General features: G+C 42.9%; 1 protein-coding gene across 2 annotated transcripts; it reads left to right on the top strand.

The window, feature by feature from the left end:
- The first annotated feature begins 2,634 nt into the window (after positions 1 to 2,634).
- On the top strand, positions 2,635 to 22,273 carry LOC141984875 (C-type lectin domain family 12 member B-like). 2 transcript variants are annotated; one of them, XM_074948340.1, is made up of 6 exons: positions 2,635 to 2,841; positions 12,896 to 12,994; positions 13,851 to 13,997; positions 17,377 to 17,531; positions 19,711 to 19,829; positions 20,569 to 22,273. In XM_074948340.1, exons 1-6 carry the CDS (start codon positions 2,751 to 2,753, stop codon positions 20,684 to 20,686), a joined length of 729 nt encoding a protein of 242 aa, XP_074804441.1. In that variant the 5' UTR covers positions 2,635 to 2,750; the 3' UTR covers positions 20,687 to 22,273. The 2 variants fall into 2 exon arrangements, with proteins under 2 accessions (XP_074804441.1, XP_074804452.1); XM_074948351.1 differs by lacking the exon at positions 2,635 to 2,841 and adding an exon at positions 7,923 to 8,043.
- The last annotated feature ends 1,402 nt before the right edge of the window (positions 22,274 to 23,675 follow it).

The following is a 23,675-nucleotide window of genomic DNA, read 5'->3' as shown; positions in this document are numbered from 1 at the left end:
CTTACTAACTGACATGATCTACTCTTGAATACATTTGTTTCTTGATTAAATGAACTTTAACCAAGGGCCCCAAATTCTCTTTTCATTAATGTTTACACAAACAAAACAGCAGGATCATAAAAGGAAGAGGAAGGTAACATGAACAATGCTGAATAGAAGTGCAATCCAGCAGTTGCAAACATTGTCATGAATACATTTACACTTTTTGTTGGTGATGACAATTATAATTCTGAAAAAGCCACTTCCAGTAGATATGAGGATCTCAAGGATTAGGGCATATGCATAACACTCATGCTGTGGCAATTTACACTCCGTGGGTCACATTTTCAAGGGTTTCTTTGCAACACTTGAGTCTGGAAACCTGATTTCAAAAATAAAGTTAGACTCTGCAGAATCTGAATATACACAAAGGCCACCAAATACATCAAATGGGCCAGTTCCAGTCCACGGGCCAGTGTTCAATGTACCTGAACTACAGTACACATCTTCCTCAAATAAACAACAACAGGAAAACACATGCCATGTCACGTGAGATGTACTCCATTCCATTCATACATCCTCCTGGCGACTCTAAGCAGCAGAAACTTCGTATTAAAAGTGAATATTAAAAGGGAATCTTCTGATTGCTGCATTGGTACAAATCAGGTTCTTTGTAGCAAGGAGGGGATTGTGGAGGAGAACAACAATGAATACCCATCCTTAATCTGTCTTTTCTGTAACAACATGGCAGAGTCTTAAAAGGGGGCCATTTTTAGACTCTGGTCTCTGATCTTCCATCCTTGTCTTTTTTGGCTTAAAGTGAGGGGGAATGAAGAAATCCACTCATAAAACTTCTGATGGCTTGTCTAGTATGGTCTTCCCAGGAGAACTGCACTGGACCAATTGGGTATGAAGTACCATTTGTATGTCCAATGTTCATTGTCTATCCAGAAGGCATAGCGTGTGCATGTGGCTTTTGACACCATAAAGTTCATTTCCATTCATTCAGTTCTGATTTTCCAGGTATTTTCAGATCACACTGTCTAGCTTGTGGGTAGATGATGCCTTTCATGTGCCTAAATTTTAATTTTATCTCATGTCATTCCAAACAATAAGATTCTACTGGAAATCCATTTGGAGGAGATTTTCAAAGCAGTCTAGGGAATTTAAAGACACACATTTGAATGGAAGATGTGTATCTAAATCCCCCTAGATCAACATGAAAATCTCAGGTGTCATTTTTCTGTACTGAGAGAGATGTGGGTTAAGATGTAATCAGCAAGTCCATTATAATTTATCTTTGCCACACAGGGCTAAATTTCCAAAAGCGCAGTTTTACTTTGAAAGGTGAATATAAAAAGACAACTTCTTATGGAATGCACCTGCTTCCTGTGGATATTTAAAGCCATGCTCTTGGTCTTAGGAATAGAAACAAGCTGTTGATTTTTTGTCCTGTTCACCCTGCAGAGACAGACCAGCCCTGGGAAAGGGAGTTGGATTTCATCCCTTTAGAGCAGACATGCACTTTAAAGTATCATTTACCTCCACCTTCCTCATCTTAATATCTGTTTGTATATAAATAACTTCATCATTTCACTTTCCCAGTGACTGCCAGTAAAGTTATTGTATGATCACCCAACTAACTAACTAATTAAATAAAATAAACACCACGTCCTTATGTTGGTGGGATAGTGATAACTCCCAGTGTTGGTCCCACTCTGTTAATTGCATCACCTGTGCTCAGAAAGAGAATTGGCCTATATCTCTGAAAGGTCTCTCAATGCAGACTCTTTCTTCCCAAGTGGCTGTCACTAGCCATGCTGCTGATAGGAAGAGAGAAGCAAAGATACTTGTGCTTCAAGCAGAAGAGGTAAGTGCTGAAGAAGGAACTAACTTCTTCTCCTACACATAGTTTACTTTTTGTTCTCCAAACTGCAGTTTTGATGATGTTGCAAATCCTCACTGAAGCTACTTTGTCAGGTTCTCGGGGATAGATGAGATATAAGAATCTGGACAGTGTCCTGCATAATATCTCATATTGTCTATATTTTCTCATCTGTAACTTGATGAATATTTTAAACCTCACTTCTTTAAGGAAACCATAATGCCTGCTGGAGTGAATTCCTCTTGGAGAAAATTACTGTTTCTCAGAGAAGGTTAACTCTCTTCTTACTGGAAAGAGGAAATATGGATGTGAGTGGCAGTGTAAATGTGAGTCAAGAGCTACAAGAGGGGCAGAGTTCTCAGCTCACAAAGGGTGACTGTCATGGGGCCCCTGATTTGGGTGGAACCTCAGCATAGGTCATGCCCCCTTTTTTTGCTTAACTGTCAGGGAGCACAAAGCAAACCACAGACACTGGCTGTGTAGGCCATCTGGCTTGCTGGGAAGTGTAGGCAGAGAACTGTGCAGCCTGGAAAAACCCCTGTCTGCAGGGAGAGAGATGGAATTCTCTGCCGAAGGGCTGTGTTTTCTTCAGATTTTGCAAAGAGAAATAAGTGGAGGGCAGATGAGCCAGAAGGGAGGTAGAGGAAGAAAGAGAGGGGGACAATTCCTCAGTCAAAGGGGAATATTTTTCTTTTGTAACATCCTGTCAGCGGAAGTTCTTGGCCACTCTGCTCTGATATCCGGGTTGCGTCATTTGTATCTACCAATGCATTAAAAAAGGAGCCCTCGCTAAAACAGCAGATCTTGCTCCTTGCTCAAAAGCTGCAGAACCTGAAACATGCTATAACTTTTTGATTTGAAATATAAGCTTCCCTCTTCACCAGCTATGACAGAGGAAATAACATACGCGAATCTGGAATTTAGTAAATCGTATGCACTGGAAAATGTCGCAAAGCCTGATGCTCCTGAGGAAAAAGGTACAATCTCTGTGGGGCTTTTTAGTTATTGTGCTAAAAGTAGCTGGGCTGGGAAGCGCTCTCAACCTAATCTTAGGCAGAGTGGGCCAAATTTGCTCCTCTAACTCTACTCTTGGTAGAGTCACACCAGTGGTGAATTTGTCCTGTTTTATTGTCATTATTAATTAACAGAAGTGTGGAAGCATGCACATTGGTGTTCAAAGCGTGAGGGAGATGCTGTCTGTACCCTGAAGATTTTCTTATATAGGGAACCAATCCTGGAAACACCAACTGCTGAGAGTAATACTTTTTGCCATGAGTAGTCCTATTCACTTGGATAGATTACCCATAGGAATGAGCAGTATGCCAGGCATAAGTGTTTGTGGGATCAGGCTCTAGAGAACAGTTTGACATGCTAGAGAAGATATTGTGTCATCAGTTCATAATCATTTCTGCAGAATCATCCATGGCACGATGCAGCCTAGATTAGGATTTTAAAATTCTCAAACTCTGGTCCATGGGGAGCAGAAAATCTTTGTTTGCTTTCATGGTTGACCTGCTCCAGGTTGCGTCTTTCTCATGGGAGATTGTAACATTTGGTGACAAATTATAACTCGCGTTTCTGGAGCAGAGTGTTTGTGTTGTCTCCATGTGAGGGGGTGAACACAGCCAGAGAAGAGGGAAACACTTTAAAGAGTCAAAGCTGCATTTTAAAAAAGAGACCAAGGTGACATTAGTAAGCGGAAGAAAAAACCCTCAAAAGCCAAACCCCAGTTTGTGGAACCTTTTCCCAAAACAATGAATGAGAGTTTATTTAATCAAAACACATATAAATCAGGACATTGGTTTGCTGTGGCCTCCTGATCAATTCAACCACAGAGCCCCCGTGCTGTTCTCTGCAGCAGCGTTTGCAGTCAGCAAACCCAGAGTAATTGAAATCGAAAACTACTTCCCTTTTCTGGTTAACTGTCAAAGAGGACAAAGCGTTTTGCCTTCAGGCTCAAGCTGGGGGCTGTAGCTTGGTGAGGAAGGTGGAAGTTTATTTCATCTTTACATTCAAATACATGTCAGATTATTTAGCAGTTTTGCCATCTTTCTGAAAGTAGCAATTACCAGACGGCATCAGTGTGTTCTCAGCCCTGATTCCTGGCTGAGGCAGAGGAGCACACAGCATGATTCAGGAGGGGAATATGCAAAGTAGCTTTAAGCCACCTTTGTGTTATTCCTGATCCTGGGCCAGCTGTGCTTCAGACCAGTCCTCTGGTACCAATTAGAGCAGTCTGAAGGCTGCTCCAACTTGCTCCAGTTGCTAGTGACCATAAATGACCATTGGAGCAGCTAGGGATCACCTGAGTTCAGGAAAGCCCCAGCTGTGCCTTCTTTTCTGGAGCCACTATTTTACATCAGCCATAAGGAGGGGAGTTATTACCAGAGCAAATACACTGGTATGATCCTCCTGGGCCGGCTATGCCGCTGTGTCCCAGAGGTGCTGTGCATAGGGGTCACAGCACAGTTAAGGATCTGGGCCATTTAAGGATTGTAAAGTGCCCAGAACCTTGGCTGGAAAAACAAAGAGAAACAAAGAAATCCTGTTTCTGATACTGACCAATGTCGAAGGCTTTAGAGGAAGATTTCAAAGTCAGGCCCCAGGAGGATGTTGTAAGCAGACACACAGATCTTTCAGTGCTCTCTGGACACACACTGATTGCAGCCAGCTTCTTCGAAGCATCTTTTGAGGAGGGCATTGCCACTCTTTGGGTCTATTCTGTTCCCTCATTCCCAACCCAGCCTCCTCTGACATTTAAAGTGAACTTCCTTTTCTTCGGAGTGCCCAGGAAAGGTAATGTCCACTGACACTTACTATAACCACTTCCAGGAACTTGACTGTGTTCTGTCTTTCTAGCAATCTAATTGCATTGAATTCAGTGGGGTTAGTCCTCATTTGCACCAGTGCCTGTGGGAGGAGAAGTGGAGCCATATTTATTTTCAATAAAAGCAAAGTTTATTTTGCCTCCAATAGAGAGTAAAGAGAAAAACCACAAAGTAAATAGAAGGGGCCAGATCCTCAGTTGTGCCAAAGCTCTATTCAGTGCAGCTGAGAAAGGAGGAGATAAAGGAGAGCTGAAGCCACATGTGCTGATTCTGAGGTCAATGGGGAAGGCCTATTCCTTAGTGTAATTTATAGCAGCCTCGGAAATTCTCTAAATTATGCCTGGCTGCAACAGTCCCCAAAGGGCTGCCTCATAGTGGTGATCACTGAAATTCAGGGGCACTCTGGCAAAGAGGGCTAGACTTTGGGTTGTGGTTGGCCACTGAGGCAGGTGCGAGTCCCAAAACCTGCTGTTAACCTCCCCGGAAGGGGGTAAGTCTGGAGTAGTGCGCACTGCTGGAGGGCAGTGTCCTGAAGTGGATAGATAAATAAAATAAATAAAATAAACACCACGCCCTTATGTTGGTGGTATAGTGATAACTCCCAGTGTTGGTCCCACTCTGTTAATTGCATCACCTGTGCTCAGAAAGAGAATTGGCCTATATCTCTGAAAGGTCTCTCAATGCAGACTCTTTCTTCCCAAGTGGCTGTCACTAGCCATGTTGCTGATAGGAAGAGAGAGAAGCAAAGATGCTTGTGCTACAAGCAGAAGAGGTAAGTGCTAAAGAGGGAACTAACTTCTTCTCCTATGCATAGTTTACTTTTTATTCTCCAAAGTGACATTTTGGTGATAATGCAACTCATCACTGAAGCTACTTTGTTAGATGTTCACATACCACCGGGATAGGTGAGGTATAAGAATCTGGACAGTGTCCTGCATAATATCTCATATTGTCTATATTTTCTCATCTGTAACTTGCTTAATTTTTTAAGCATCACTTCTTTAAGGAAACAACAATGTCTGCTGGAGTAAATTCCTCTTGGAGAAAATTACTGTTGGATGCTTTCTCAGAGAAGGTTAACTCTCTTCTTACTTGGACAGAGGAAATATGGATGTGAGTGGCAGTGTAAATGTGAGTCAAGAGCTACAAGAGGGGCAGAGTTCTCAGCTCACAAAGGGTGACTGTCATGGGGCCCCTGATTTGGGTGGAACCTCAGCATAGGTCATGTCCCCTTTTTTTGCTTAACTGTCAGGGAGCACAAAGCAAACCACAGACACTGGCTGTGTAGGCCATCTGGCTTGCTGGGAAGTGTAGGCAGAGAACTGTGCAGCCTGGAAAAAACCCCTATCTGCAGCGAGAGAGACGGAATTCTCTGCTGAATTTAAACACTAATTTAAAGGTTGGGACACTCGGAATTTTGGTTAATAACTAAAATAATTTCAGAGAGTGTTTTCTTCTTTGATCAGTCCAAATGAATTACCTGTACTTGCAAACACTTAATCACATCAGTAATTCACCTGGGCTACTCATTTGAGTAAAGATAATATTGTGCAAAGCATTTGTAGAATTGGGCTCTATTGGAACACAGGTTGACATTTGGATAATTTAAATTTAATTTTCCTTCTCTATGTTACTAACAACTGAGATGATGAAAATGTTAATGTCTATAATATTTTTCAGTTAATTGGAGGGAGAAACAAAACAAACCCCATATTATGGCCTGATTCTCAGTCACCCTAAGGCTGGTTTACACCAATCTGAAAGTGCAAAGACATCTTAAAGTAGGTGTAAATTTCATCCACACTCACTTAAAGATCCTTTACACTGCCAGAGTGGTGTAAGGTGGTCCTACTGTAAATGAGAATCAGTCCTATTTCTGTTAGCAATTCAGATTGTGACATCATTTACAATCTGCTCCTGATCCACATGTTGTAGCCCTTGTTTCATTTTACAATGGTGTACATCCCACATCTGCATTCCCACATCTAATCCAAACTCTCTGGAATCTCTCAGTATCACTGAGTACTTGACCACCTCCCCAGGGGAGTCTGTTTCTGTGTCTCAGTTGCTCTGGCTGTTACAAAACTTGCCCTAATGCTGTATGGTCAGGAGCAGTGGGAATCCCTGTGGCCCAGAGAAATACAGTGGATCTCTCTGGTGCACCAGATAACACACCTGGTGCTCTGTCTGCTAGGAGGGTGCAGCATGCACTGTCTTCCAAGGCTAGCCAGTTCCTTCCCTCCTTCCTGTCCCCTTTCAGAGCCTTACACTACAGGGCGTGCTAGAAAGGAGCATTCACTGCACTGAGAAGAGTGCAGGGTCTACAATTTTTGCTGGCCCTTATGGAGGAGACACAAAAGCCAGCACACATGTTGCATCCTCCTTTTACCTTCTTGTGCAGCCTCAAAACCTGTCCCTTTGCCTGAACTTTTCCTTGTGTCAAATACTATCCCCTTAGGCCTAGACAAGCAAGATTCCAGGAATGTTAATAAAGCTGAAGTCTCACATATCAGAGCACAAGCAGTGGTTCCCAGGCATTGGCCCTGATCCCTGGAGCACTCCTTGCTCTTTCTGACCTGAAATGGTAGAAACCAGGTGCCAGATGATGTAAATTGGACTATAAATCAATTATCAATACACTGATTTATACCAGCCAAGGATCTGGGCCCAAGTACCTGGACTTGGGCTTCTGCATGGTCACATTGAACTCTAACTCCTGGGGCCTGAACCTAGTATCTGGAGCACTCTCAGCACCCTGTGGCAAGCGACAAGGACTGAGAATTGATCCCAAGCCTGCTGCTGGACTGTGCAGAGTGCTAACCCCTACGACATGCATCTGGTCATAACAGAACGTGACCATAATGCTGTGAAAATCCTGTATTCAACCCCAAATATGAATCCTGACCCTGCAGTTCTGCAGAAACAAGTTGCCTCTTTAAAAACCAAAGCACAGAATTTACACAGACAGATGTTGCAAAGAGAAATAAGTGGTGGGTAGATGGGTGAGAAGGGAGGCAGAGGAAGAAAGAGAGGGGGACTGTTCCTCAGTCAAAAGGGAACATTTCTCTTTTGTAACATCCTGTCATAGGAAGTTCTGGGCCCTCTGCTCTGACATCCGGGTTGCATCATTTGTATCTACCAATGCATTAAAAAGGAGCCCTCTCTAAAATGACAGATATTGTTCCTCGCTCATCTGCTGCAGAACCTTGAATGTGCCTTAACTTTTTGACTTGAAATATAAGCTTCCCTCTTCACCAGCTATGACAGAGGAAATAACATATGCGGATCTGGAATTTAATAAACCTTATGCACTGGAAAATATCCCAAAACCTGCCGCTCCTGAGGAAAAAGGTACAATCTCTAAGGAGCTTTTTTGGTTATTGTGCTTAAATTAGCTGGACTGGGAAGTACTGTGAACCTAATCTTAGGCAGAATGAGCCAAATTCACTCCTCTAAATCCATTACTGTCAGTAGAGTTACACCAGTGGTGATTTTCTCCTTTTGTTTTATTGTCATTATTAATTAACAGAAGCACAGAAGCATGCACTGTGCAGTTCAAAGCATGGAGGGAGATGTTGTCCCTCCCCTGAATATTTGTATAATGTAAGGACCCCTGCAAACACTAACTGCTGAGAGCACTTTCTACCATGAGTAATCCTATTGACTTGAATGGGATTACCCATGGAAGTGATCAGTGTGCAAGGTAGTGTTTGTGGGATCAGGTTCTAGAGTAGAGTTTGAGAGTCTAGAGGACATATTGTGCCATCCATGGGGATTTTGGCAGAATCAACAATGGCAGGATGTTGCCCTAGATTAGGATTTTATAGTTGTCAAACTCTGGTCTATGGGGGAAATAGAATCTTAGTTCTCTTTCATTTTTGACCTGCTTCCTTCTCACGGGAGGTTGTAACATTTGGTGACAAATGATAACACACTTTCACAGTATAGAGCGTTTGTGATGTCTCCACGCGAGAGGGTGAACAGAGCCAGAGAAGAGGGAAATACTTTAAATAGTCAAAGGTCCTTTTAAAAAAGAGACCATGGGAATATTTGTAAATGCAAGAAGAAAAAAAAAAGGCTTAAAACACAAACTCTGTTTCACGGAGCCTTTTTCTGAAACAATGAATGAGAGATTAGTTAAATACAAAACTCTCCAGACAGAACTTTTGTTTGCTCTGGCTCCCTGACCAGTTTGGACCTCAGAGCCCCGGGCTGATCTCTGCAGAAGGGCTTGCATTCAGCTAGGGAAACCTCAGATCCCGAGTGAATCAAACTGAAACCACTTTCTTTTTTCCTTATCTGTCAGAGACCACATGTGATGCTGTCAGGCTCCAGCTTGGGGCTGTACCTCGGTAGGGAAGGTGTAGGTTATTTTGCCTTTACATTCAGATAAATGCCAGATTATTTAGCAGTTTTGTCATTTTTAGGAAAGTAGCAATCACTAGACGGCATCAGTGTGTTACAGGCCCTGATTCCTGGTTCAGGCAGAGGCGCACACAGCATGATTCAGGAGGGGAATGTGCAAGAATGTCTGTAAACCATCTTTGTCCTATCCCCAATCCTGGGCCAATTGTGCTCTAAGCCAGTCCTCTGGTATCAATTAGAGCAGTCTGAAGGCTGTTCCAACTTTGCTGCAGGTGCTCGTGACCATAAATGGTCATTGGAGGAGGAGCAGTTGGGGATCACCAGTTCAGGGAAACCCCAGTGGTGTCTTCTTTTCTGGAGCCACCACTTTACACCAGCCATAGGGAAGGAAGTTAGCATCAGAGCTATTACACTGGTGTGACCCTCCTCTGCCAGCTATGCCACAGTGTCCCAGAGGTGCTGTGCATAGGGGTCACAGCAAAGTTAAGGATCTGGGCCATTTAAGTATTCAAAAGTGCCCAGAACCTGGGCTGACAGGCAAAGAAAAAGAAAGAAATCCTGTTTCTGACACTGACCAGTGTCAAAGATTTCAGAAGACGACATAATAGTCTGCCTTCAGGAACGTGTTGTAAGGCGGCACACAGGTTTCTCAGTGCTCTCTGGACACACATTGATTGTTGCCAGATTCTTTGCAGCATCTTTTGAGGAGGGCAGTGCAACAGTTCAGAGATGGACCTGTTGCAAGTTGTTCAGCCAGCTCATCTGGTGAGGAGGGAGTGGTCGGGGGGGTGAGGGGGAGGCTCACAGGACAGGGGCCTGATGGAGAGGTGCAGAGAGCTGGGGGGAAGGGCAGGCAGGGAGAACCCTCCTGAAGAACCCACTGGAGGAAGGCCTGAGAGACAGGCAGTAAGGCTGCCCTCACCTCCTGGAGTATACAAAAGAAAGTATTTCTTCACGCAATGCACAGTTAACCAGTGAAACTCTTTGCCAGGGGATTTTGTGAAGGCCAAGACTATAACAGGGTTAAAACAAGAACTAGATAAATTCATGGAGCATAGGTCCATCAAAGACTATTATCCAGGATGGTCAGGGATAGTGTCCCTAGCCTCTGTTTGCCAGAAGCTGGGAATGGGCAGCAGGGGATGGATCACTTGATGATTACCTGTTCTGTTCATTCCCTCTGGGGCTGCTGGCATTGCCACTGTTGGAAGACAGGATACTGGGCTAGATGGACCTTTGGACTGACCTCGTATGGCTGCTCTTATGCACCGTTGAACTTGAGGGATGGAGAGCCCCATGTGCTGGCCAAGCGACAGGGGTCCAATTGTTTTACTCCAGGAGGTCTCCCCGATTCTGGTGATACCTGTCAGGACCAACTTCTGGCTCACAAAGGGGGACTCCGCCACCTGCACACTGAGCTGGGGGTTGTGTAGCAGAGGCTCTGCAAAGAGGTCCTCCCTCTTGGAGGCCACCATGGACCTGGTCATCAAGTCCAGCTTCCAGGTCCTGAGGATGTCCCAGTAGAAGACCGGCAACTCAGACAGGTCTTGCAGAAGACCCCTCAGATGGAGGTAGAAGAGCTGAAGGTTGTATCAGAGCCCTCAGAGATGGTGGAGGAAGGCGTGCACCAGAAAACTCTACACTGGAGTACCTGCACCATAAAGGAGTCTCTGCAGGGCCTGAAGGTGTAGACATGGACCTTACTGCGAAGGCAGGGCAGGTCCTGTCCACCCTCTCCCAGGAGGAGACTCAGGACCCCCACAGAGACCCAGTGCAGCTTCAGCCAAAAGAACTCCAAAATTTTCTTCTGGAGTCAGGCCAGGATACCTGGGGGCTGGCTTAGGGTGTTGAGCCGGTGCCAGAGCATCCCCCTCCTCTGTAAAGTAAGGGAAAGAACCCTAGTTAGTCAGCTCCACACCTGGGAGTAATTAACTAATTGTCTCCTGCCCAGAAGAGGCAGAGCTAGCTAGGCTTTAAAAGTAGACTGAGGGAGCTCAGTTGGGGGAAGAAACTGCAGAGGAGGCAGGTCTCTCTGGCAGAAAGAAGTCATGGGATAAGTTTTATCAGATAGGGTACAATGGCGGAAGAACAATACAGGATCAGGTTAGGCTTCTGCAGGGGAAGCCCTGTGTAAAGGCCAACAAGGGTCTGTGCTGACCATCTGTAGCCCCTGCAGTAGAAGAGAGTCTGTTGGAAACTTGTGTAGCTGCAGCCCTTTCCAAGCAGACCTTTCACCATTTCTGAATCTGCCCTATCAGAAGATGGCTCAGTGTCTTTGTGGGTATGTGGGAACCAAGAAGGAAGGAAGAAGGAAGGAAGGAAGAAGAACAAAGCAGCAAAATAAGGCATTTCCAGAATGCAGAGCTTTTAGTCACTGAATTCATTATTAGTTTTCATAGATTCCAAGGCCAGATAGGACCATTATGAGCATCTAGTCTGACCTCTTACATAGCACAGGCCATAGAACTTTCCAAAAATAATTCCTAGAACAAATCTTTTAGGCCATGTCTACGCTATGACTTATGTCGTTCAGGGGTGTGAAAAAACCACCCCCTGAGCAACATAAGTTTTGCCAGCATAAGTGGTAGTGTGCACAGTGCTATGTCAGTGGGAGAAATTCTCCCACGGACATAGTTACCACCACTGATGGAGGTGTTTTTATTAAGTTGACAGGAGAGCACTCTCCCCTTGGCATAGAGCAGCTACACGAGCAATCTTTCAATGGCGCAGCTGCATCGGCACAGACGTAAGCTCGCTAGTGTAGACATGGCTTTGGAAAAAACATCCAATCTTCACTTAAAAATTGTCAGTGATGGAGTATCCACCACACCCCTGGGTAAATTGTTCCAACAGTTAATTACTCTCACCATTAAAAATTTACAATTTATTCCCAGTCTGAATTTGTCTAGCTTCAACTTTCAGGCATTGGATCATGTTATACCTCTCTCTGAAAGATTAAAGAGTCCATTATTAAATACGTGTTCCCCATGGAGGTACTTATAGATTATAATCAAGTCACCCCTTAGTTAAGATAAAGAGATTTTACTCCTTGAGTCTATAACTATAAGACATGTTTTCTAATCCTTTAATCATTCTCATGGCTCTTCTCTGAACCCTCTCCAATTTATCAACATTCTTCTTGAACTGTGAGCACCAGAACTGGACATAGTATTCCATCAGCAGTCACACCAGTTTCTGTTTAACATTCTCCAGAGATACAAGTGGAATGGGAAAGAGTGTACTCACCATATGATGAGACGGCATCATCTGTTTTCCCCCCAAATACAGCACAGAAATATATATTAGCATGTCTGCCTTTTTTGCATTATTATTGATAATTCTATCATATCCATCTATCAATGGACCAATACCATTGTCAGGATTCTTTTTGTTCCTAATATATTTTTAAAAACTCCTTCTTATTGTTCTTATTTCTGCTGCCCTAGATATCTCCCTGTGTCCTTTGACTTCCCTTATCAATTTTCTACAATTGGTAAATTCTGATTTATATTAATTACTATCAATTCCCCTTTATTCCATTTGCTATGTATTTAATTATTATTATTTTTTACAGCTGCCTTTAATTCTACTCTAAACTAGGGTTTTTTTTAAACTTTGCACAGCCTTCTTCCTCAATTGTGGGCTTATGGCATTGGGGACATCTAGTAAGATGTTGTTTAAAGATTCCCAATTATCATTCAATTTTTTTCTGATTAAATTCTTCCTCCCAGCTGGTTTGGATTTGGTTTATAATTGTTTTCAGCATTGTGAAATTGGCCCCACTAAAGCACCAATTATATATATTACTGGTCTGGACTTTTTTCTGCTGTTTCTGCAGGGCGCCCCACTTCATCCCCCACATGGCGTCTGGCTGCCCTGACTTTCCTCACATTGTGCTTGGCATTGCTGGTAGGGCTATTAGCCCTGGGGATTGTGTGTAAGTATCAATACTTTTTTATCTGGTGAATTTGATACAGGTAAAAGATGCTAGTTTTCTATCCATCCCCTGTCGTCTGAAGTTGTTGATTTAACCATCGCACAGGTACAGCATGAGCAGTGGTAATGCAAGCTTTCCAGACACACTATCACCCATTAATGACAGGTTTCAGAGTAGCAGCCGTGTTTCAGCTGTAGCTCATGAAAGCTTATGCTCAAATAAATTTGTTAGTCTCTAAGGTGCCACAAGTCCTCCTTTTCTTATCACCCATTAATGTACTTTACCTTGGTTGAGCTCCAGAGTAGTGTTATTGCTGCAAGTGACAATTTCTGTAGCCCATTCACTCCTTAACCTCTCTACTTAAATTGCCAAAGGGAAGACTTTTTGTGACATCAAGTTATGATGCTGTTTTTTGTGATATGGAAACCTATCCCATTAGGAACTGGATGACATCCACTAATTCATTTCACACTGAACACTTATAAGGTGGGGATGTTTTTCAGTTACTACTGACCTGCAGTGGATATCAATTGGTGACAAAAAGGTGAAAGGCTCTGTATCTCATTAAAAAGCCAGCTCATTTTATTTAAAATTTATTTTAAAATAGAAAAATTACACTAAACCTGTAATGCCAATACTAAGGGTTACTACCCAAAACCAGGCACAAAATTTAAACCAGACAAATAGAATAACCAAAAATTTTAAAAAACAGATGACTGGCACCAGACTCCTTGTTGTTTTTGTGGATACAGACTAATACGGCTACCCCCGGATACAAAAATTAAAAGAGGACAAAGACAGGAATAATTTTGATTTGTAAATTATGAGAATACAAAATGCTTTTTGTGAATTTCAGTTTTTCAGGTTTCCAGTGACTTCCAGAAACAGATTGGAAACCTCAAGCAAAACCAGGAAACTCTTCAAACACGTTTCTCAAAAAGGCTGCAAGACATGAAAGACAACTTGTGTCTGAAAGGGGAAGAAAATAATAATAATAATAATGGTAAATAGGATTGTTATGCAAATTGACTCCTGTCCTTTATTCCAGAATAGATACAGGTTGGGCAACGGTTGTACAATTTCACCTATTCTCTTCCAATTACACCCCATTAAATGACCTCTATACCTGCACTGAAAAGGATGACCACTAACTGCATGCAATTAGCAGAGAGGTGAGGTACAAGGGAATTCCTCCTTCATGAGCCATTCAGCCCTTGTTTTCTCTGTTCAAATGGCTAAGAAAGCAAATAATTAATGCCAGTTATTATTGTGCTTTTGTGATGCTGACACCTTCCTCCTAGTAACTGAACTGGTACTATCCGACTGATTTCACATGAGCCATAAAACAGTATCAGATGGTAGCTGTCCAATAGTGATGTTGCTTAGTGGTCTGTATAACAGCTTGGAAGATTAAGGATCAACTTTCATTCAGTTCCTCTAAGACTGGGTCATGAAGTGTGAAAGAAGTAGCATGTTCAGAGTCTGGAGAAGCAGGAATGCTTTATATCACTCAGCAATAGAGCTGGGCAACTTTTTTTTTTTAATAGTAAATCATCAAAGGGGTGTCCAAAATTACTCGTCAATTTAGGTTGAAGTCAGACAAATTAAAAAATAAGGAAAAAAATTAAAAAGTCAAATAAAAAAGTTTATTTTTATTTATTTATATCTGTCCAGAAAGTATAAGAGGACTGGACAGGTATTTCCCAAATTGTTTTGGCAAAAAAAATTAAAATAAAAAATTCAGGCTAGATAAACACAAGAATTTAGGTGCCATTCACAAAAGCAGAGTGATTCACAAAAGCAGAGCATGACTGGGAGAATGATTACAGTTTAGGTGCTAGGGCCCTCACCTGTGATGATGTAGTTTAAGTCCCTGCTCCAAATATTTTTTAATTATTTATACAAAGTGGAATGTCTTCCACAAAATAGACTAAGAGAAACTCATCCAAGAATAGTCTCTAGCTCACTCCCATGGGATAGAGGAGATAGAGGTTCATATCAATGCATCGGCGAAGGAAACCCAAATATCCCCTCCAAATGAATGCCCTACCTGCCGAGGTAAGGGTTCTAAGAGGGCCTCCTCCTCTGGCCATTTTCTCAATCTAGTCCTTTAAAAATGTCTGGAAACAAAACATTGTGGGATGAAGGAAACATTTTGTTCAACCCCAAACTGACTCTTTAGCAAATTTTTTCCATTGCGTTGATATTTTTCTAAACTAACAACATTCCATTTCTAAATGAATTGTTTCATTTTTAAATGTGGTTTCATATAACATCAAGGAAATTTTTTTCAATTTTTCATTTCAGCGAGAAAATGAAAAAAACCCACCTCTGATTGGAAACTTACCATTTTTTTCAGATATTTTTGTTCAGACCCTAATCTAAAAAAAATGGTTTGGTTAGCTCTACTTTGCACTGCCCTCTTTGGCTAATTAAGGAGCAATATTGATTGGCTTCTAACGTGGATTCACTATGGAACCTCAAGGGTGCAGTACACGAGTTGCTTGCAAAATACTAGAAAAATAAGCAGAGCTGGAAAGATCATCAGAGTCTTTCATTGTGATGCCCAGAATCTCAGGGAGATGGGAAAAGTGATTTATTTCTGATCCTGGCTCTAGTGCCTAAGGCTACCAGTGGTCTGAGACTGGGGAAGAGGGATTGATAATCATTTTATAAATAGATCCTTAAGCACAATGGTTCACCAGTGGAAAACAGGAACACATTTTGTTTTTGAAAAGGACAATGGAGTTTCATTTTCACCAGCACTAGTTTTGATCATATTGGAAGAGCAAGAAACTTTCACATGCCTCCAGTAATGTCCCCTCTCTCTGAAACTGGAACCTAACACAGAGCATGAATGGGCTTTTCTAATCTAGCATCATTTATGGGAGGAAGGTCTTCAGCAAAGCAGACGCTACTTTCATAAAGAGAAGGATTTCTGTGGAACAGCCCTTTTGTGAACATTGAGTTAGTGTGGTTTTTCCAGAACGGTGCAGAAGGAATAATTGGGACAGTGCTTTTGGAAAGTCAGGTCTGTTTGTGGGTATAGAGATTTTGGGAGGGCTATTCTGTAAGTCTGGTGTCCCCACTGGGGCAGAGTTCAGATGACAGTGTGTATTCTGCATTGTATGGTGGTTGCTCTAGTGGTGATGTGTGTTCCTAGGGTGAGGCGTAGAGCAGAGGTTCTCAAACTGTGGTCTGCGGACCACCAGTGGTCTGCGAGCCCCATTCAGGTGGTCCACAGATAGTTCCCTCTAAGGTGTGCGCCTGGGCGGCCACACACAAGAGAATAAAGGGCCACTCACCTAATTAGTGGAGCCTCTGCAAATTTCAAGTGGTCTGTGAAAAAAAAAGTTTGAGAACCACTGGAGTAGAGGATATGCCCTGTTAGATGCCCTGACTTTTAACCACCTTGCTTTTGTGATTTTGCCTTAGGTATGTTATGTATGAACTGTCCTTTAAAGATAGTATAGGAGCAGATTCTCCTTCACACTGCTATGGCAGCCATTTACACTCCCTTTAAAGCACCATTATGTTGTCAGAGTGGTCTAAAGGGGCCTTACATAAAGGACATTCAGATTCATAACAATGTTATCAATTAAGATGGAAAAAGTCTTGTTCCTGGTAGTTCACACCTTCTCCATCCCCATTCTCATTCTCTGGCCACTGCAAGATTGTTCACTAAAAAAAAAAGGTGGCCTCTTTGCTGAGTCACAGCAGATTTCAGGGCCTGGTAGGCTCAGTTTTCCATTGGAAGAGAAATTAATCATGAGGAGTCTGGGTATTCTTCATGCAATTGGTTTCTTTACACTAGGTACACCTGGAACAGAGGTGGTCACAAACAACATACAAGCAATCCTTGCTTTCAGGAATCTCAGCCCACACATTAATGTCTGGGTCCCAGCAGGCAACTTTGCCCCAGAAATAAACTGTAGTTACAAAGATTAAGGGAAAGAGCAAATTCTCTTGCTGCTTGTAACAGCTTTATAAAAAAGAACCTGAATCACAAACCTAACAACAATACAGCATCTCTTCAGAGACTGCACACTGCTCTCGTGCTGAGGAGCAGAACTTGTAAGACTATATGTAGAAACTCGATCTGGTGATTCCTGATATAACAACACAGTTTTTACCTCTTCAGCAATGCAAAATCCAGCCCTTCTCAATGGAGATCATATCATACTTTAAAAGAACTGAGACTCAGCAGATCATTTCACACAGGCTAGTGATAATCCCGGGCTTGGCCCACGGAGGATCAGTGCCATATACATGACAGCTCTGCAACTTCTATGTGCATCATTCAAGTCAATGGCAATAGCCCTTGTATTCTAAATTGAACTGCTTAGGATGAGAAACAAAGACAATTTCTCTCTCTTTTTTAGGACCAAATTGTACACTCTGCCCTGCAAACTGGCAATGGATGGGAGGTGACATCTGCTTCTACATTTCAAGAGAGAAAAGGAGCTGGAAGCAGAGTCGAGAGTTTTGTTCCTTACAGAATTCCACCCTTCTCATGCTACAAGACAAGGAGAAGCTGGTAGAGCTCCTACCCCAGCCTCTTTTATTTTATCTGGATGTAAATTTCTCATAAGCCACCCAAGACAGAAAATGCAGTTTGGTTACTATAGCTCTGTTGCCTCCTATCTACAGGGTGTGGTACATTGCAGAACACAGTGCCTTTGTCAGACACTGGATAAATAGCTTGTGGAACTTACCACCATAGGATATTTTTAAAGCAAAGAGTAGATGTGAGTCTCTCAGATCCTGCTGTGGTTATGAACAATGGGTTTTCCACACAGGGCACTGCCTTCTGGGTGCCCTAAGGAGTAGGTTGATCAGTTCTATGCGGATAACACTTGTCCTGCTCTTCTGGCTGCTAGAGGGTTCAAGGGCAGGATTTCCACACTTCCACATCAGATGGGCAGAGAGAGAGCAGGATTCACTTCTTCATTTACAATGTGGTAAAGTCGACATAAAATGTTAGATGCTTACACCCATGTAAATGACAACAGAAGGCACAGGACAATTGGGAATTAGGCCCCTATTGTCAGGCCAAGTCATAGGTGGCCTGTGAGCCTGGAGTAAGCTGCTCAATACTGGGGCTGAAGGTCAGAGATCAATCCGGGGCCAGGCCAGCTCAAAAGCACACAGTCAGATACTGTTACCAGATTGAGTGTGTGAGGCAAGAGTCTGGGTCAGGTTGGGCCACGGTCTTTCGCTGAGGTCAGCAATCATCTTAAACCGAAGACAGTAAATCAGGGCCGGGAGCCAAGCATAGGTTGAGAGCTGGGAGCGTGGAATAAAGACAACGTGCACTGAGGAGCAGCAAGGCCGAATCAACAGCAGAAGTCCACCAAAGCTCTGTTATTGCTCAGACAACTTCCAGAAACAGCTGTACTTCTAGCTGCCTTATGCAATGCAAGGGATGATTCGGATTTACTGTCTAAAGCCCTATGCCGGTTTTGTCCAAGCTCCCTGGTAGCTAACTTCTTCTGCCATGGACTGTCACAAAGCAACTGAGGCCAGCTGAGTAGGTAGAATTAACCACTGCTAAGTTCAAATGCCTGGGGATGGAGAGACAGGGCATTCTAGTGGAGGAACCTGGAGTCTGGAATTCACTTCCTGTGCTGCTACAAAAAAAACATAATTTGTGGATCTTTAGGGCATAGAGCTGATCCCATGCCTTTCTTCAGGCTGTTGCTTACTGGAATTGGAGTTCAGTTGTTTGGTCTAAAGTTTATAACTGGATTGGGCATAGAGTTCTATTGTTTTTGACTTTTTGTTTAAAAGTCACATGTTCTACTAACTGGAGCACATGAATTCAGAGACTTTGTATGGGAAGCATTTTCTAAATTACAAAATAAAGAAATCCACCTTGCATTGGTGCGTGGACAAGGTAGCAGCTTTTCTAACTCTAATTTCTGTCGTTTTATGAAACTAGAAATAATATTTATCATAAATATTTCTTGTCAGTTTTCCCAACTATTATATGTTGTATCATATGTCAGAATCTGTCATATTTCTAAAAGATTAAGACATGAGTTCATAGAAATTGTCCATCTTTGCATTTAGTTCAAATATTCTTTTATTCCGAGATTACCAAAGGCATTTAGGCCCACATATTTAAAGGTATTTAGCTGCTTACGTGCTCAACTTTGCAATGCTTAACTGATTAGGAAACGATATCTCATTTTCAAACACATTTAGGTTCCGACGTGCCCAAGTCACTTTTGAAAATGAGGATTAGGCTCCTAAATTAGTTAGGTGTTGCAAAGCTGAGCATAGTTATGCCTAAATACCTTTAAAAATGTGGCCGTTAGGGCAGATTTGTAAAGGTGTTTGTGCACCTAAAGATGTAAATAGACACCTAATGAGATTTTCTAAAGCACCCAGGCATCTATCTCCCATTGATTTTAATGGGTGTTAGGCACTTTAGAAAAATCCCACTAGGTGCCTATTTGCATAAATATCTTTTAAAAATCTGACTCCTTGTGCTTCAGTGGTGACTTTTATATCTGTCCTGCAACAGTGCAATAATCTGAGACACTTGAACAGTCCTGTAATACAAATCCAGGCTATATCATCACATCAGGAAGGGTGGACGCCATAGCTTTGGCTGGGAGTTCTCTCCCATCACTGATGTACATTAGTGGGGTTTTTTAAAGGTAAGAATTTGAGTTCTTTATTTAAGTAATGTTGTTGTGATTTCCTCACAGAACCATGTACCTCTGAGAGAGACTAGAGACTATTACTGGTTTGGATTATCATGTAAATCTGAAGGGAACGGCTGGCATTGGGAGGACGGCTCAGCTTTTTCAGCACAGAGAACTGATTGGTAATGAATATTTAGGGCCTGATTGTGGCCCATTCCAGGACCCCTGCAGGAGAGAAGCATAGGGTGCCCCCTTACTCTCCTGTGCTGCCTACCTGTGTTCTGACAGAGACGCACAGGGGCAATAACAGCCTTTGTGAGCTGCTAATCTCCGTTCTGCGCAGGGCAGGGCGGGAGTGGGCAAACAAGGCTGGAGACTTGGCACTGGCCATGCGGAGCACTGGCTGGCACAGCTGAGCTGGCAGGAAGGGGACAGTAATCCAAACCAGTTGTAGGGCAGCTGTGCATTATTTACCCCCCAGGGAAACTGGCGAAGACACGAGGGTCCTGAACACACGCATAGAACGCACATGTCAGGACACAGTAAAACGATGCCTCATTTTCTAGGATGACGGTCTGTGTGCTACACCCTTAACCACTAGAGTCATTTTTTAAAGAGACCATTGTTTGCTCTGGGTTTCCAACCTTTTGCATAAGGAGCTTTTTGCAGACAGAGACCTCCCCAGTGCCCAGCTACAGGCCACCGTCCTTTTCCAGGAGCAGCAGCAGCAGCACACAGTGAATACTAGCTTCTGTAGCTGCTCACTCACGGTGCCTTCACCCTGTTCTTAAAGGGGCAGTTCCCATTCCTCTTATGATACGATTTATGTCACCATTAACACAGATCTATACAATAATGAACAAATATTCAAAATTACTAAACACAAACAATGTTAATCTATTTCTAAAACATCTATTTCAGGGACCGCGGATGTGGAAAATATCAATGTGCATACCTATATGACAGGACCATATATAAAGACGACTGCTCACAGACGCACTTATGGATCTGTGAGAAAGCAGCTGTCCAGCTGAGATAAAGAAACATCACCAGAAGGAACACTGGCTCCATCAGTATGTTGGGACATATACTCAGTGTATTTTGTTTTCATGTGAGGTTTTTATACTTTTTTTCAGAATTTTCAGAGTGGGGATTGAAATCGGCATTCTATTATATGCTACACCAGAACTTCTTGTTTCTTTCCCCCCACCCTAGGGTTCAGTTATGAAAATCAAGACAATAACTGGAAAGAGTCTTAGGAAGTCACTTGCAAAAATAAGCTACTGTCAGCATCAAAATACCACTGCCATGCACCAGAGAGAACACAAAATCCATCAGTGCAGTTCTGAAATGTGTAACAGACGCCAGACTGAAACTGGGAACTTCAGGCATAGCATGGAACCCGAGAAACTGGAGATAAAATGGGTTGGGTTATATCTTGTGACCAGGACCCTGGGGCATAATTCTTCTGAATAGGAGATCCACCAGAGCTTTTTCTAGGTTTAAATATTGTAATTGAAGTGATGAGACTTGTCTCTTTGAGAGACAATTCTAAAATATCACAGATCTCAATTTTACAAAAAAGTTAAAAATAAATCCTGAGTTCCAACTTGAAAGTATTTTTTTCTAAATTTCATCACACTTCAGTTATTTCCCGCAGATAACCATAAACTAAAGGCTTGCCTACACTACAAAATTAAGTCAACTTAAGTGAAGTCAATGTACAGCCAACACAGTAATTAAAGTGGTGGGTGCACGTCCACACTATGTCCCATCTGTCGGTGGGACATGCCCTGACTAGGAGTGGTTCCACCGACTGAGGTAGGGGATTGTGGGACACTGACAGCTGCAGTTCAGCAGCCCTGGGGCTGACAGCCTCAACTGTCAGCCTCCCCTCCCCTCTCGCCTCCCGCTCCAGTGCTGACAGCCCAAGCTGTCAGCCAGGGGCCAGGCTCACAGCTGGAGCCCTCCCCCTGGCCCGGGTGCTGACAGCTCCAGCTAGTGCCTGGTGACAGGTCGGGCTGTCAGCACCAGGGTGGGGGGAGCTCCAGCTGTCAGCCCTACTCAGGGCTGACAGACAACAGGTGATGTAAATAACTCAGTGTCTACACGGACACTGCACTGCTCTAACGACACCGACCTAAGCACAACACCTCTAGTTGAGGTGGAGTTATTGTTATAAAAAAGTGCTTATATGCTATTTTATATGAATGTTCAATAAGTTTGTTCTTATAACTTAGCATAAGTTACTAACTTAGAATAAGTGATTAAAGTAGTTGAAGCCTTAGGCCGAGGTCAAGCTGACCTGAGAGGAATGCTGAAGAAGCAGCTACAAAACCAGTTGAGACTGCCTGTTATCACTGAAGATAAAAAAGAATGCAAGGAGTAGGACTGACTGTCTCCCGGAGCAAATCCAGCACACGGCAATGGACTGTCCACTCAGCAACAGAACTGTCCAATGGAAAAGAGCAGAGACACCTACTCAAATTGGGGGATTGGACTTTGGACATCGGTGAGGGCGGTGTTACCAACTGTAAAGGGTATAATTGCTTGCAATTTCTATGGGGCGGGGTCCCTCTCCTGAGGCAGGAAGTTCGAGCTGTATTTCTGTTAACTAATAAAAGATGCATGTATGGATTAGACTCAGAATTTAGAAGTTTGTGGGATCCTAGAGTCGAATCAAGCACCTAAATTGGTGAGAGCAAGGGCTAATTGTTTATTCCCCTAACAGTTTGGCAACCGCGGCAGGACGCTAGGCGACCATCGTCGGGGCCTCTCGCCTCCAAACATCCACTTGGCGCCAATGGGTGAGTTCACCTGGGATTTTTGGCAGTGAGGGGCACCGAAGGGTGAGTCTTAAATTCCCACATTCTAAATTCCAAATTTAGGTTTCTGGTTGAAGTGCACTTGGAACGGGTGCGTGGCTTGATCAGCTCCAGCTAGTGCCTGGTGACAGCTCGGGCTGTCAGCACCAGGGTGGTGGGAGCTCCAGTTGTCAGCCCTAGTCAGGGCTGACAGGCAACAGGTGATGTAAATAACTCAGTGTCTACACGGACACTGCACTGCTCTAACGACACCGACCTAAGCACAACACCTCTAGTTGAGGTGGAGTTATTATGTTGGTGTAGTGGGCAACTTACTTCAGCAGAAGCAGCATTCTAGTGTAGACACTGACATAATTAGGTTGACGTAAGCCACCTTGTGTCAACCTAACTCTGTAGTGTAAACTAGGCCTTTATCCTATTTCTCCTTGGTGATTTTACTCATCTGATACTTGTACAAAGTTTCTTCTGTTTCAGACAGCCAGCTTGTTATTGTATAGATATAGTTATACATTAGCAACAAAAAGCCATTCTTTACAAAGAGTATAGAAAACCATTACAAATATTGCTACAGGAAATCAGAATCATATACTGTGGCTGGATTTCAAAATGTCCTGGATTATTTCATGCTCATAATAACCTTTGCAATTTTACAAGTCGAAATAAGGATAATAACTAGATTGCTGTAATGTGCTCAACTTGTGACAACACTCGAAGACCACTCAAACTTAAGATAGTGCAGAATGCAGTTGCCTGATTACTTAGTTGTGTTCCTTTATTATACAGATATATTACTGTGGTTGTGGTGCCTGGAAGGGTCACACTGAGAATGCTTACTCAGGGCAAACAGCAAGGAATAGGAGTAGACAATCTCTAAAACTGGTGGTTTATTCTATAATTAGATTCAGCAAGCCAGTAACAAAACAGCTTCTGTGACACCGCATTGGAGAAGTCAAATACAATCCCCTTTAAGCAATCCAACCTTTGGCTCCCATCCAGACAGCCAATGCTAATATAGTTAAGGGTTATCGAAAACCTTATTCACCGTAATTAAAGTTCTACCAATCCCAAAAGACCATTGACCTTACCCAAATACACCCTTACAGCCAATCCTTATTAACTAAATCTAAGATGTATTAATAAAAGAGAGTTATATATAGTTAAGAGATCAATATACATACAAATGTGTGTAAAGTCCTTAGGTCA

Source organism: Natator depressus, chromosome 1, assembly GCF_965152275.1.
Source record: "Natator depressus isolate rNatDep1 chromosome 1, rNatDep2.hap1, whole genome shotgun sequence".
Classification (NCBI taxonomy): Eukaryota; Metazoa; Chordata; order Testudines; family Cheloniidae; genus Natator; species Natator depressus.
This window is presented reverse-complemented; position numbering and strand designations above follow the sequence as displayed.

What these genes read in the sequence shown, in the direction of transcription:
- LOC141984875 (XM_074948340.1), top strand. Translation starts at nt 2,751, where the DNA reads ATGACAGAGGAAATAACATACGCGAATCTGGAATTTAGTAAATCGTAT. An exon ending in TGATGCTCCTGAGGAAAAAG is followed by an intron (nt 2,842 to 12,895) that starts GTACAATCTCTG and finishes CTGTTTCTGCAG; the next exon opens with GGCGCCCCACTTCATCCCCC. An exon ending in TACAAGACAAGGAGAAGCTG is followed by an intron (nt 17,532 to 19,710) that starts GTAGAGCTCCTA and finishes ATTTCCTCACAG; the next exon opens with AACCATGTACCTCTGAGAGA.